This window comes from Triturus cristatus, chromosome 1_2 (genome assembly GCF_964204655.1).
Source record: "Triturus cristatus chromosome 1_2, aTriCri1.1, whole genome shotgun sequence".
NCBI classification, from domain to species: domain Eukaryota; kingdom Metazoa; phylum Chordata; class Amphibia; order Caudata; family Salamandridae; genus Triturus; species Triturus cristatus.
In genome coordinates, this window is record NC_140580.1 from 257521351 (window position 1) to 257535044 (window position 13694).

Here is a 13694-nt window from a genome sequence, read left to right on the forward strand (position 1 = left end):
GAAATCGAGGCTCAAAACAGAATAATAAAACAGGATCCTGGGGACAACACTTAAACCAGGCTATCGAGGAACTAGGCGTACAAGAAGCCTGAAGTGTGAGTATTGGGAAACTGGCTTTTTATCAAGTGATAAAGGCTACAACCAAGCAATTGTCATATCTGACAGATAAGAATAACTTCACACAAAGTTGACATGCTTTAACAGTGATCAATTCAGCTCACTTCTCACTGTCAAGCAAACACCAGTTTATGCAATTCTGTTTTGGTATGTGGGAAACAAAAGATCTAATCCCCACCTGGAAGGATCAGTCGCAATACTAAGAATGCCGACTGTGTAAATATAAGCAAGAAACTTTGATACACATCTTCTGCCGCAAGTGCTTGATAGAAAGGAAGAAAATGCTGAAAGGAATTTTTAGAAACTTGAAAATTCGATCCTGTAGGCAAGCAGGAATCACTTGCCTTGGTGGCTCCTCTATTCCCCTCATTTGCAGGGGTGTAACGTTTGTAAAAGCACATTTCAAAGTAATGGTACAACTTTTATCAGGCACTTGCACTTTTATAAAGAAGTAATATTGGGATATGATAATTGGAGAACATATAAGAACAAAGTAACATTGACTAATTTGCACAAGGCACTTGCACTTTAAACTCTGGGATAATATACGTTATAAAGGAAATCCTGTCATTATTGCATTCAAGAAATTCAAAGAACAGTGAAATTAAGTAACATCCAATGAAGTCTGACCTACGTGGGAGATAACTATCATTTGGAAGCAAAATGGTAATTTAATAGAAAGCAGCAGCATTTAGAGAAACGTTTTGCAGGAATTAATGATTTTAACATTTTTACAAATGACTAGTTAATAGTTTTATCGATATAACAGTCTAGGACTGTGTTTTAGATATAAAGTAAAGTAATTGTTTATGTTTATGATACTCAATTAATGAATTACAGTGTAATGGTTTCAATTGACTAAACACTTAAATAAAGATGTTGGCATCTTGTCATGTAATAGCAGCCTTACTTGTTTTACACACATAGCCTTTGGTACTGTTGACTTTGTATGTCAACCATGGCTGAGATCTCCGGCCTCCCTATGACTTTACATGCCCAGCTGGGCCGATTCAAGCAGAAGACTGATTTGTGAGGCTTCCTGAAAAAGATGAGAAGCTGATTGAAGGAAGTGAGCTTAATAGGGCTGGTCCTAATATAGAAATTCCTTAAAGCAAGAAATGTAATTTAAATGAGAAGAGCAGAATTAGGGATAGAGACCTGAACGGGAGATAATCTTGGTCCGAGGTGAGATATAAAACATAGCTCGGGGTCTTGAAGTAGACAGGGCCTTGACATCTGAGGGTCTCCAACAAGAAATGAGAGCAAGGAAGCAAGTTGAAAGTAAAGATCTTTAAGAGAGAGGGATTAATTGAGAGAAGCCCTAGGAACAGAGAGTGGGAATGAAGATGATGTGCCAGAGCAGGAAATGTAGCAGAATCCACATCTATGTCCCAAATAATTTCATTTTTGCTGTCTCTTGCAGGAATACTAGAGCCTTGCCATCTTTGAAAGGGTTGGTGAGCTGATGATTTTATACAATAAGAATCCACAAAAAATGATTTTAAACTTAGTATAGTTTCACACAATCCGATACAAAGCATAAGAGTGTAAATCACAAAAACCCATAATAGAGCTGATTAATAAGCAAGCAGCTAAAAATAACTTTGTATAGTTTCATACATGGAGATGAAAATCATAGCAATATAAAAAATAAAACTTAATACAGCTAATCATTATTCAACCAGATAGAAATGATTTCCTCTTCAGATGCTGACAACAGAGGTAATTATCATGGAATTAATTATAAAGCAGAACCTTTTAAACATGTTTTATCTTCCAAGAACAAAATTCAGTACAAATGTAATAGCACGTGGCAACAGCTATGCTTCTCAGTTTGTACCGACCCGTCACATAAAAGTGCTAATAATGCAGTATGCTTCAAATTTCAAAAATATTTTCCTAAAATTACTGGGCTTGGGTGCAGAAATGGGGACACATTAGAACTGTCTTACAGGAATTAACCCCTTCGCTGCCAGGCGTTTTCCCCTCCTGTGCCACGCCCTTTTTTGGCTATTTGGGGGAGTGCGCGCTGAGGCCCCTGTAACTTTTTAACCACATAAGGTACCCACACCAAATTTGCGTCCTTTTCTTCCAACATCATGGGGATTCTAAAGGTACTCAGGGTTTGTGGATTCTCCTAGAGGGGTCACAGAAATGAGCCAAAATACAGCAATTTTTTTTTTTTTTTTCGGAAAAATGGGAAACACGGGCTGCAAATGAAAGCATCTGGGTTTTTCCCTGCAAATGTTATCAAAAAAGGGTTTGTGGGGTTGAAATCGCCATTTTCCCAGCTTTTCGGGGATACCAGACTTTTGTCAGAAACCCAACATTTTTTACACAGTTTTGGCATTTTTCTGGGACATAGCCTCATTTTGCTATTTTCTGTGCTTTTGACCTTCTTCCAGTTAATGGCAGAAATGAGTACAAAAGCAATAATGGATCCTGGAAAGCTATACATTTTCGAGAAGAAGACAAAATTCTGAATTCAGCAAGGGGTCATTTGTGTAGATCCATCAAGGTTTTTTTATAGAAACTAACAGTTAAATATAGGATAAATTGAAAATTAGTTGAAAAAAACAGCCTTTTGTGTCAACGTTTTCACCTGTAACTTTTTCTAATTATGACAGCTCTTTGAAAGGAATATACCATTACATCCGCTGGACATTACTGGTTGTGGGGATATATAGGACTTGTAGGTTCACCAAGAACCCGACTAACCCAAAGCCAAAAACTGAGCAGCAACTTGCAATGTTTTTTTATTATGTACCGGGTATATAGTAATTATTCTGTAAAAACGTGTACATGGAAAAATCGGTATGATAGACATCTATGTATTTCTGAAATGGGAATAAAATATAGAGTTTAGAAACAGTAGATATTTGCACATTTCTGAAATTGGGAATACTCATACTAGCATGAGAATTATCAGTCATTTTTTAGAATGACTTCTTTTTTACACAATATCTTTCATTTGGAAGGCAGAAATGCATCGAAAGTCAATAGATAATAACAGTTCCTTTACAAATCTGAATTACCCTAAGTCTCCCGATAAAAATGGTACCTCATTTGTGTGGGTAGGCATAGTGCCCGCGACAGGAAGCGGCGCAAAACGCAACGTGGTCACAACTCAATTTCGCAGTGAAAAATGACCCTTTTTTGGCAAAGTGCCTAGCTCTAGTTTTTTAACCCTAGCTCTGCGGGCACCTTGGGAAACCTAGCAAACCTATACATTTTTGAAAACTAGACACCCAGGGGAATCCAGGATGGGGTGACTTGACTGCCTCCCACCCGGGTCTGTTACCCAGAATCCCTTGCAAACCTAAAAAATGGACCAAAAAAACCACATTTTCCCCACATTTCTGTGGTGGAAAGTTCCGGAATCTGCGTGGATCCACAAATTTCCACCCACCCCGCGTCCCCCAAAGTCTTACGAGAAAAACGGTACCTCACTTGTGTGGGTCGGCCTAGTGCCCGCGACAGGAAACGGCGCAAAACGCAACGTGGTCACACCTTAATTTCGCCGTGAAAAATGACCCTTTTTTGGCAAAATGTCTAGCTGTAGTTTTTGAACCCTAGCTCTGCGGGCACCTTGGGAAACCTAGCAAACCTATACATTTTGGAAAACTAGACACCCGTGTGCTTCCAGGGAGGCATGGCTTGCGTGGATCTCCCAACGTTTCCTTACCCAGAATCCCCTGCAAACCTCAATTTTAGCTGAAAAAAATCACATTTTTCACACATTTTTGTGTGGGAAAGTTGTGGCATCACCGGGCTCACTCAAATTTCCCACCACCCAGCGTCCCCCCAGGTCTCCCGGTAAAAATGGTGCCTCACTTGTGTGGGAGGCCCAAGTACCCGCGACAGGCAAGAGCCCAAAACGTATTGAGGCGACATGAAATTTGCCTACCTCAAAATGACCTGGTTTTGCAAGGGGGGTCACCTGGGTTTTTGGCCCGGTGCTCGGCGGCCACCTAGGGGAACCTACCAAACCCACACATTTCTGAAAACTAGACACCCGGGGGATTCCAGGGAGGTATGGCTTGCGTGGTTCTCCCAACGTTTCCTTACCCAGAATGCCCTGCAAACCTCAAATTTAGCTGAAAAAATCACCTTTTTCACACATTTTTGTGTGGGAAAGTTGAGGCATCACCGGGCTGACACAAATTTCCTACCACCCAGCGTTCCCCCAGGTCTCCCGATAAAAACGGTGCCTCACTCGTGTGGGAGGCTCAAGTACCTGCGACAGGCAAGGGCCCAAAACGTAGTGAGGCGCACTACGTTTAGGACCCTTGCCTGTTGAGGCGCACTACGAGATTCTCCCCTTTCCAACGATACCTCTCCCGTCTTTCTACGTGCTCAGGGGGCTGAGATAGCCCCCTGAGCACGTAGAAAGTGAAACTGAAATGAGCCTCTTGGCTCATTTCAGTTTCACTTTCACTGTAATGACGATCGGCGCGCCGTGCGCGCCGATTGTCATTACAGTGAAAGGGGGGGGGGGGGCGCCTCGGGAGCTGGGGAAGCTCTTCCCCAGCTCCCGAGGCTATTTTGGCAGAAAGGGAATCCCTCTGGTGCCCGCACCAGAGGGATTCCCTAGGGAATGCCTCATGACGTGCTGGACACGTCATGGGCACAGCGCGACTGTGCTCCATGACGTGTCCAGCACGTCATGGGCACACGAGGGGTTAAAGAAGGGCACTCCATTCATCACAGGAAGAGGGGGAATGACACTCATCCTACTTGCCATCTAAGCCTGTGCCTATACTGGAGCCTATCGCACCTCAAGGAAGGGGCGCAAGGGGCATGTGCACCCACTTTATGCTCCCCGGGGAGCAACTGTGTTTAATCCCCAAATAGCTCCTTTCTTTGTGAAATAAACACTGCCATTATTTTTTGTTAAATTAAAAACTATTTCTGACACAAAATAACCAGTTAGCTCTATTCTTACTACACCATACACCTCATTTTTTAAAATCGGTTTTACTCACTTTCCTATTTTCCATGTCTAGCACATCTTGACAGTGTTTTTCAGATAATATTTTATATCTTGTTCCCGAATGTACCAAAACTTCAAATTCAATGTTATCGATCGTTATACATTTAAGATCATTTGCTCCTTTTTACCTGTATACATCACAATCCGTTATTTGACTTTCCTTAATCTTATTCACAATCTGCATCTCTTCATCCTTTACATGTAAAAACATAATAATCATTGTCATCTTTCTCCTTTCTGTCACCGTTTTTCATTTACTGCGTTTACACGTCTCTATTTTTCTTACATGTCGTTGCTATTTTTTGTTTTTGTTTTGCATTTTATGCATGTCCCAGTCCATGCTGGACAACTTTTATCATCTATGCAATTGTTTGAGATTCCATACCTCATACAATTGTTCTGTACATTTTCATGGTTCTTTTGCTTACTGATACTTTGTTTATCAAATCTTTTATATATAGTGTGTCAGAGAATTCTTGAAACAGCTCAAGAATTCCTCATTCACTCTTTCTTTATGAAAACATACCACTCTGTTTTTCTCATTCCTAATTTTTACACATTTAGATGTTATTGTCTTTCCCCTCGCTATGTCCAGCACCTTTTGCAATGTTAGGTTATGTGCACTTCAAAGTTTTTCTGTATTGCCTTGTTCAATATGTGCAGCATTATTTGGTAAGGTATAAATTGGGTGTGTTTTTCTGGAAATAGGCAATTCACCAAAGAGCCCTTAAACTTATAAAAGACAAACAAACTTGGTTTGTTTTTGTTTGATATTTTTCTAAAATTAAGTTTTTCCTAGTTCCAAAATGTACCTCTATTTGATTCTAAGTTTTGGTATACAAAGGTAAGTTATTTCCTCTGTCCTCAGTTTGCAGTTCTGGAAGGGTGCGATATACTCTTAATCCCTCTTTTTTCAAACATTCCAACAAGGTTGTCTGTTTTATGTTCTCAAGTAATTGTTCTCCTCCAGAAGCAAGCATAAATACTTTAAATGCTTCTATCCACTCCTTCCAATGAAATTCAGGTTCTCCATTGTATGGATTCAAACTTGTTTTCTTACCATTTTGAAACATGTTGCAATATTATTGCCAATAAGAGCATCTGCTTCAATCTCCTCTCGAACTCCCAGCACTCTAATAAGGGTGCTGCAGAGTAAGTTGTTCACTGTTTCAAACCTCTCCTTATTTTATTTAAAAAAATATTTTTATTAAGTTTTAAAACGAAAAAGAAGGCACAGTACATAATGACATATGAATGTACAATACGCGTAGTAGGAAACAGAAATACAGTTGTCGTGCAGTCTAGCAATGTCCATATTTAGTGCTTGGCACACATCGGTGTACAGGAAGGTAGTTAGGCACGGGACTTCCATCTTGCAGACACATTGAGTCACATCTGACAGCTCCTCTCTTTATTTTACTAGTGCATCCACAGGGTGAGGTTCTAACAACTTTCACTCTTTCAGCCTCACATCAGCTTGTCCGTCTAACACTTGTAACCCCTTCTTAGCTCCTCTAGCTTTACTTCACCATATGCACTTTATTAGTCAGACCCTCGAGTTGTCTTTGTGCATCCTGCTTCCCTTAATTGTAGCTTCATTTGTGTAGTGCCTTTCCTCTCTTGAAAGTCCTCCTTTAGTACCCTTAGCAAGGCTTTTTCTTCTTGTGTCATGGCTAATTTGCTCAGGGATTGAGTGGAGGAGTCTTCCTTTTTACTCCAGTCCTGTTTGCCCTTCCTCCTAAATCACATACCTGGCATAGGGGCTGCATGCACAAGAGCATAGGGGAATATAGCAGGTTGAACTCCCTCAGCAAAGATCACCTCCTCAACTACTTTCAAGGTTGATGAATAGGGTGGAAATCACTTGATCCACTGTGGAGGATGGGTCCTTTGTTCTCTTTTATTCAGGTCACTGTCCGCCAGACTTCAGGGGAAAGCTGCACTTATCATGTTTATTCCCCAACCAAGCCCTTTACCCAACATCCAATCCACTCCCCAGCCCTTCCCCATTGCAGCTCCAGTTATTACATGGCACTCCAAGCAAGAGAATCACCCTGTGTTGTCTCCCCTTAGGCACAGGATAGCCGACACCTCCTCAACTGCTCCCTTCCTCTCACTCTGGGTCATGTCATGAGGGTTACCACCATTAGTTTAAGTGGGTTTGTGCGACTGTGCCTTAATACTCATGCTGAGTAGGGCACAGGTGGCCTCAATGCCAAAGTTGAATTCCAGTTTAGTGCCTCAGTGGTCACCCACTAGTGTGCCTACTGTTGTGGTAGCATAGAACCCAAGAGAGGGCGAATGTTTCAGCCAGGAATGTCAGCAGGTTGCAGCCATCTTGGGGCTTGAGCAGCCTTGCCCCCTTGCTGTTATTGCTTTTTAGGTCTCGCCTAGCGAAAGCAGCGCATGCGGTGCTCTCGCTATTGCGAGTACCTTTTGGAATCGTTTCTCCAAAAGCCTTACATGCACGTGCAGGGATGGACAAAGATGGCTGCTCTTGCCATTTGTCCAAATCTAACAGCATGCCCTGCATGTAAGGACAGTCCGCCGCCATCTTGTTGAACACGCGTGCTTTCACTTTAAACGCAGTTTGCATATTGCCCCAATATGCCTCTGGGGATGTGCAGAAAGATTGTGGTAATTGTTTTTGGGGTGGGGGCATGATCATTCCCATTTTGGGCAGCCCCCACCCCAACATCAATAAAAAAAATCCCTGGTTTCTAGTGGGCTTTCTGCCCCCCCCCCTCCCCAGGGGGGGCAGAAAGACTCCTATGCCGCAAAAAATATTGGGGGAGCTAGTGGGTGGATCCCTGCTTGGGTACCCTTTCCAACAATACCCCTCCCATCTGTTTCGGCGCTCGGGGAGGCTGAGCTAGCCCCACAAGCACTGAAACTAAGTTTCAGGTTTGTTTTCGTTGCAATGACGATTGCGCGCCATGCGCGTGATCGTCATTGCAAAGGAATAGACAAATAGGCCTGGGGAGGTTGGGGAAGCTCTTCCCCACCTTCCCAGGCAAAAAAAAAAGTGAAATCCCTCTGCTGTCTGCAGCAGAGGGATTTTCTGAGCATGTGCTCATGACGGAATGGTTCCGTCATGAGCACAGGAGCACTGGTGCTTGTGAAGGAACCTTTCCGTCATGAGCACCCAAAGGGTTAAAATTGTGTTTCAGCAAAAATATTTAACATTTGCACATCATTAAGTAAAGTGTTCTGATCTTAAAAAAATATTTTTTTTCACCTCAGAATTACAAAAATTGTCTTCATAACTAGTGAAATATATTTGAAATGATTGAACAGTTCACTTATTAGCTATTTCAGTGTTGTTGTAGGAAAAAAGCCTGAAATCTTACAGCCTTTCATTTCACATGCCTTGCAGAGCGCAATTGTCACCCAATTCACAAAAATCCTCTAACTTCAGTCACAAAAAGAAAAGTAAATGTAGGAAGACAAACTGACTTTTGACCTCTGTCTCTACAAGCTGAGCACATGTGACAAGATAACAAGATTTAAAAGTATCTTTATTGCTCATTCAATTTGTGAGCAAACAGAACACCTGTTAGCAGCTCCCCAGAACAGGCGAGTAGGCTCTAAAAATAGCTCATCCTGATTAAATCTGGCTTGCCATAGCGATTGGGCTCGATTTTTCAAGCCCTGTCATGATGTTGACACCATGAAAAGCGAATTTTTAAAAGTGCCTTTTAGTAAATGTGATTATTGACATAGTATAATTAAAATCTACATTAATTTAAGCATAGTATACACCTTAGATCAGGATGAACCCTATAAACGTCCATGAGATAATTTGTTTATCCTGATAATTACCAACGTTAATTGCAGAACAAATTCTCCTTAAGTTGACTATGTGCGGGAGCCTGTTTTCACTAGACACTCATCATTGCTTTGATTTAGGTATCATTGTTTGCAGAGCTCTTCAATGAAATGCTACAGAGAGATTTTGGACTACAGATATACAAAGCACTATTAACACTACCAGAGAGGGATGACAAAAAAGAGAAGGACAAGAAATTCAAGAAAGAAGATAGAAAGGATAAGGAAGAAGAGGATGAAATTGATGATCCGAAACAGAAAAGAAGGAAATCTGCAGATGGCCAAGATGTAAAGGAAGAGAAAGAAGAAACACAGGTATAGACATACTGTTTTGTGTTTTTAAAGTTCTTATAGTACCCTTTTTTTCAGAATTTTTTAGTGCATGATTGGGCCCATAGGTGAGGCCGATCCTTTTTCTTCCTGCCGGGGCTGGCGGACATAGAATGTTTTCTGCACAGTTAATACACTCACTAGATGGGAACCCCTATATATGGGTGTTGTTTTTTACCATTGATTCTTTGACCTTGGAAATTATAGACCACTTTACCCAACCAGATCACAGAACTGGTTATTGACTCACATTAGTAATAATCTCATGTCTGGAAAGGCTATAAACACTACAAATATTCAGTACTCGTGCATGATATAGGCATCATAAGGGGTTGGTTGTGATTTCACCGTTAGTCTATCTTGTGGGTGATTGCAGCAAAGGTTCCCCTCTGCAAGTGCTACTCGAAACAGGGTTGAGCCCAGATTTTCAGACAGAATTGTTTTTCAACTCTATTGTTTACTTGGATGATAATGGAGAAGTGCTGCATCAATGTGCTAATTGCAAAGTGTTTGGTATTGTCCCTGCTGAGGGTGCCCCAACCTTGGTACGGGAGGAGGTAGAGGCATTGATCCTATGCAGCCTTACACCGTCAGGGAGAAGCCCTTAAAGCTTTGATGCAGCTGAGTAGTTAACCAATGGACATGACATTCACAGTATTATAACTAATCTATGTATGGACAGACTGTTCTTGGCTGAGCAATGACGGTAACCCAATACTGAGTGAAATTATTTTTGAAAGCTGCAAATGAATATTGGAGCACTTTTTATGAGAGCAGATGCTGGCCATTGTGGTTTATGTCCAGCTTAGTGGTAAATTGATGTAAATACACTAAACTATAAAAGTGGATTGCTCCCCCAGACCACCCACTGTCTAGTTTTAGATATACTAGCCAAATTATCTTAAAAATAATTTTTTTTACAGAACTTGGATATTTTCCTTTATATGGTAGAATGCCCAAATATCATCATTTCCAGGTGTATACTATGTAATAATGATTTTGTTTTTCACATATTTACTGAAGTTCGCAAGTGTACAGGCAGGTTATACATTTCCATGTCGTTAAAAAAACATTTCACATAACTAGCATTTCTGATGGATACATCTGCCAGTGGATTCCTCACCTTGTGAATATCCCCTGCGCCAGCATTCCACTGAACCTTTTTCCCCAGCTCTCTACGCCGACCACGTCATAATGCATCGGCTCCGCTCGCGACTCCGTATGACGTCACCGGAGCCATAAGAGAGCCACGTCGGCGTGATGACGTCAGTTCCCTTTTTTCTGCGCCGTCGACGTGCAACGGTTTTTCCAGCACTCTTCTGCTACTTGGTAGTCGTTTGGTGTTACTGTTGGAAAAAATTTGTAATGTCTTCGACAAGGAAGTCGGGTTTTAAACCCTGTAGGGAATGTGGGGGCCACATGTCTGACAGATTGTTTGTGGTGGCTTTCATCCGACCACGACGTGGAAGATTGTTCCAGCTGCAGAAGGATGAATCCCAAGGCGTTGAAAGAAAGGGAGGCGAAGCTCTTCATGGCCAAGGCCAAAAAGGAGAAGAGAGGTAGGAAGAAGGAGAGATCGAGGCCGGAGTTGTCGACTTCGCATTCTTCGAAGTCGAAGAAACACCATAAGAAAAGGAAGCATTCCTCTCGGCGCCGGTCTTCGAAGAGCAAGGCGTCGAGATCGACTTCGCCTCGACGCCGTAGTAAGGATATATCTCCTTCTCCTTCTCCTTCTAAGTCTCCTGGGGGATCTCCTTCTCAGAAGCGGGCTCCCAGGCAGTCTCCAGCGCAGTCACCGTCACCGGTTCCAGTGGAGTCTTCGGCTTCTGAGGCTGAGCAAGAGCAAGGAGAAGAGCCTTCTCTAGAGCCTGATGAGCCTGCGGCGCCTGTGGGGGACACTGCGGCGCCGGTACCAGGTACTCCGCAGACGGATCCGGGACCAGGCCATTATTCACAGTTTCCGGCTCCGGGTATGGATTTGTCTCATTTTTTGAATACGATGTATGGAATCTTCCAACGGGCTGCCTTCCCATCCGGTGCACCTACTGGTCCCGTGGGTCCTATGGCTTATACTCTGGGAGTGCCGCAGCATTACGCTCAGGCCCCGTTTATGCCCTTCCTGCCGATGGCGCCTTCGTGGCAGTTTCCGGCGCCGTCTGGGGATCCATCTCGGCTTCGAATGGATCGACCTTCTTCGGAGCCTTCCTCGACGCTGTTGCCGTCTACCTCGGCGCCGCGTCCGGCGCCGCCGACCCCGACTCCGGCGCCGCCGGCCTCGACACCTCTGGCTCCACCGACTCCGTGTACGGCGCCGGCGATGCCGATTCCACGGATCCACTCAAGAAGGGAGGCCCAAAGGGTCTTGGATGAAGAACGATATAGAGTGGAGGTGGAGGAAGGTGAGGTTAACACGTCCTCTGATGAGTTTGAGGGGATTCAGGAGGCTAGTGGCCTGGACACGACTCCGGAGTGGGAGCATTCTTCTACTAGGTCCTCTCCGCCGCAGGAACTGGCTCCCTATCATATGGTGATAAAAAAAGGCCGCAGAGCTGTTGGATTTGCAGTTGCCCTCTGCGGAGTATAAGCCTAACCTTTTGACGGAGGTGTTACACTCGCCTACCTCGACAAGTGAGCCTTTGCTGCCTTTCAATGAGGCTATAGTGGAGCCAATTGTGGAAGTCTGGCGTAAGCCGCTATCTTCACCAGCGGTCTCCAGGCAAGTGGCGAGAAGATATAGAGTGGCACCTGGGGATCCAGATTTTCTATCTTCGCACCCTTCGCCATAAAGTCTAGTGGTGCAGGTGTCATGCTCGAAGCATTCCCTCAGACTCCTGCCGACAGGGAGTCCAAAAAGGTTGATCAAGCCGCTAAGAAAACCTTTTCATCTGGGAGCATGGCGCTTAAGTCCACTAATGCCACGTGCTTGCTAGGGCGCTATGTTCATGCTTTGATGGAATCGATGAAATCTTTAGCCCCTAAGCTGCCAGACGGTGATAAGGAGTCCTTTATGGAGGTGGTCGCAGATACTCAGGCCGCTGCGAGACAGGTGATTCAGTCGGGCCTTGATACGGCTGATTCGGTGGCGAGAATAATGGGATCGTCTATAGCCACTAGGAGGCAGGCGTGGCTTCGTTCGTCTGGTTTCTCTACGGACGTTCAGACCACCTTGGTGGATTTGCCCTTTGACGGACAAAAACTTTTTGGTGAGAAGGCTGACTCTGCCCTACAGAGACTTAAGGAGAGTAGGGTGACAGCTAAATCTTTAGGTCTGCAGGCTCCTGCTAAAGGATTTGGACTTAAGAAGTTCAGGGGTTTCGGGAGGTCTTCGTTTCGCTCCTACCGGCAGCCTCAGCAGCAGCAACAACAGCAGAATCCCCTCTATAGGTCCTATAGAGGGAGACAAAGAGGTCGGAGAGGTTCTGGCCGCAACCCCTCTTTATCTTCTGCCTCCTCTGCTCCCAATGAAGCTTCAGGGAAGCAGCCCTAGATCCCCCATCCTGGAACATGTAAGACCTGTGGGGGGTCGGGTGTCCCACTTTCTGCGGGGTTGGAAATCTGTTACAACAGACCTTTGGGTTTTAAACCTCGTGGAGACTGGGTACGCCCTTCCCTTTCGGGAGTTTCCTCCCCCTTACCCTCCTTGCCAAGGTTACTGCTCAGAAGACCATCTGCTTCTTCTGCAGAAGGAGGTACTAGCTTTCCTTCAAAAAGGTGCGATAGAGGTGGTTCCGGAGCAGGAAAGGGGTCGGGGATGCTACTCCCGGTATTTTCTGATTCCCAAGAAGGACGGCAGATTGCGTCCGATACTGGACCTCAGAGTCTTGAACTTTTACCTGAAACAGGAGAAGTTCAAGATGCTGACCCTTGCACAGGTTCTTCAAGCGTTGCAGCAAGAAGACTGAATGGCGTCGTTCGACTTGCAGGACGCGTACTTCCATGTCCCAATCCTGAAGTCGCACAGGAAGTATCTCCGTTTTACGGTTGGGTCGCAACATTACCAGTTTGCGGTCCTCCCGTATGGTCTTACTACCGCACCTCGAGTCTTCACGAAGGTGATGGCAGTGGTAGCGGCCCATCTCAGGAGGTCGGGGATTCCGGTTTTCCCCTACCTGGACGACTGGCTTCTGAAGGCAGAATCCCCAGAGATGGTGCAGCATCATCTGCAGGTAACATCTCAGCTGTTGTTCGAATTGGGTTTTTCGATAAACGTGCCCAAATCTCACCTGGTGCCCTCTCAACGCAACCTGTTCATAGGGGCGGTACTGGACACTACTGTGTGTCGAGCATTTCCTCCACCTCAAAGAATTCTCGACATACGGGAGATGGTCCCTTTATTCCACTATGGAGCGGTTGTTCCAGTTCTGAAGGTCCTTCGCCTGCTCGGTCTGTTCGCCTCCTGCATTCTTTTGGTCAACCATGCACGCTG

The 13694-nt window shown here is 44.3% G+C and overlaps 1 protein-coding gene across 5 annotated transcripts in view; it reads left to right on the forward strand.

Annotated features, from left to right (window-relative positions):
• The window catches only part of CCAR1 (cell division cycle and apoptosis regulator 1), a 2209777-nt gene that overhangs the window by 1153147 nt on the left and 1042936 nt on the right, over positions 1 to 13694 (forward strand). For all 5 annotated transcript variants that reach the window (XM_085603559.1, XM_085603560.1, XM_085603562.1 and 2 more), the window contains one exon: positions 9020 to 9253. In XM_085603559.1, coding sequence (XP_085459685.1) covers positions 9020 to 9253 — 234 coding nt within the window. The remainder of the gene's footprint in view (positions 1 to 9019; positions 9254 to 13694) is intronic.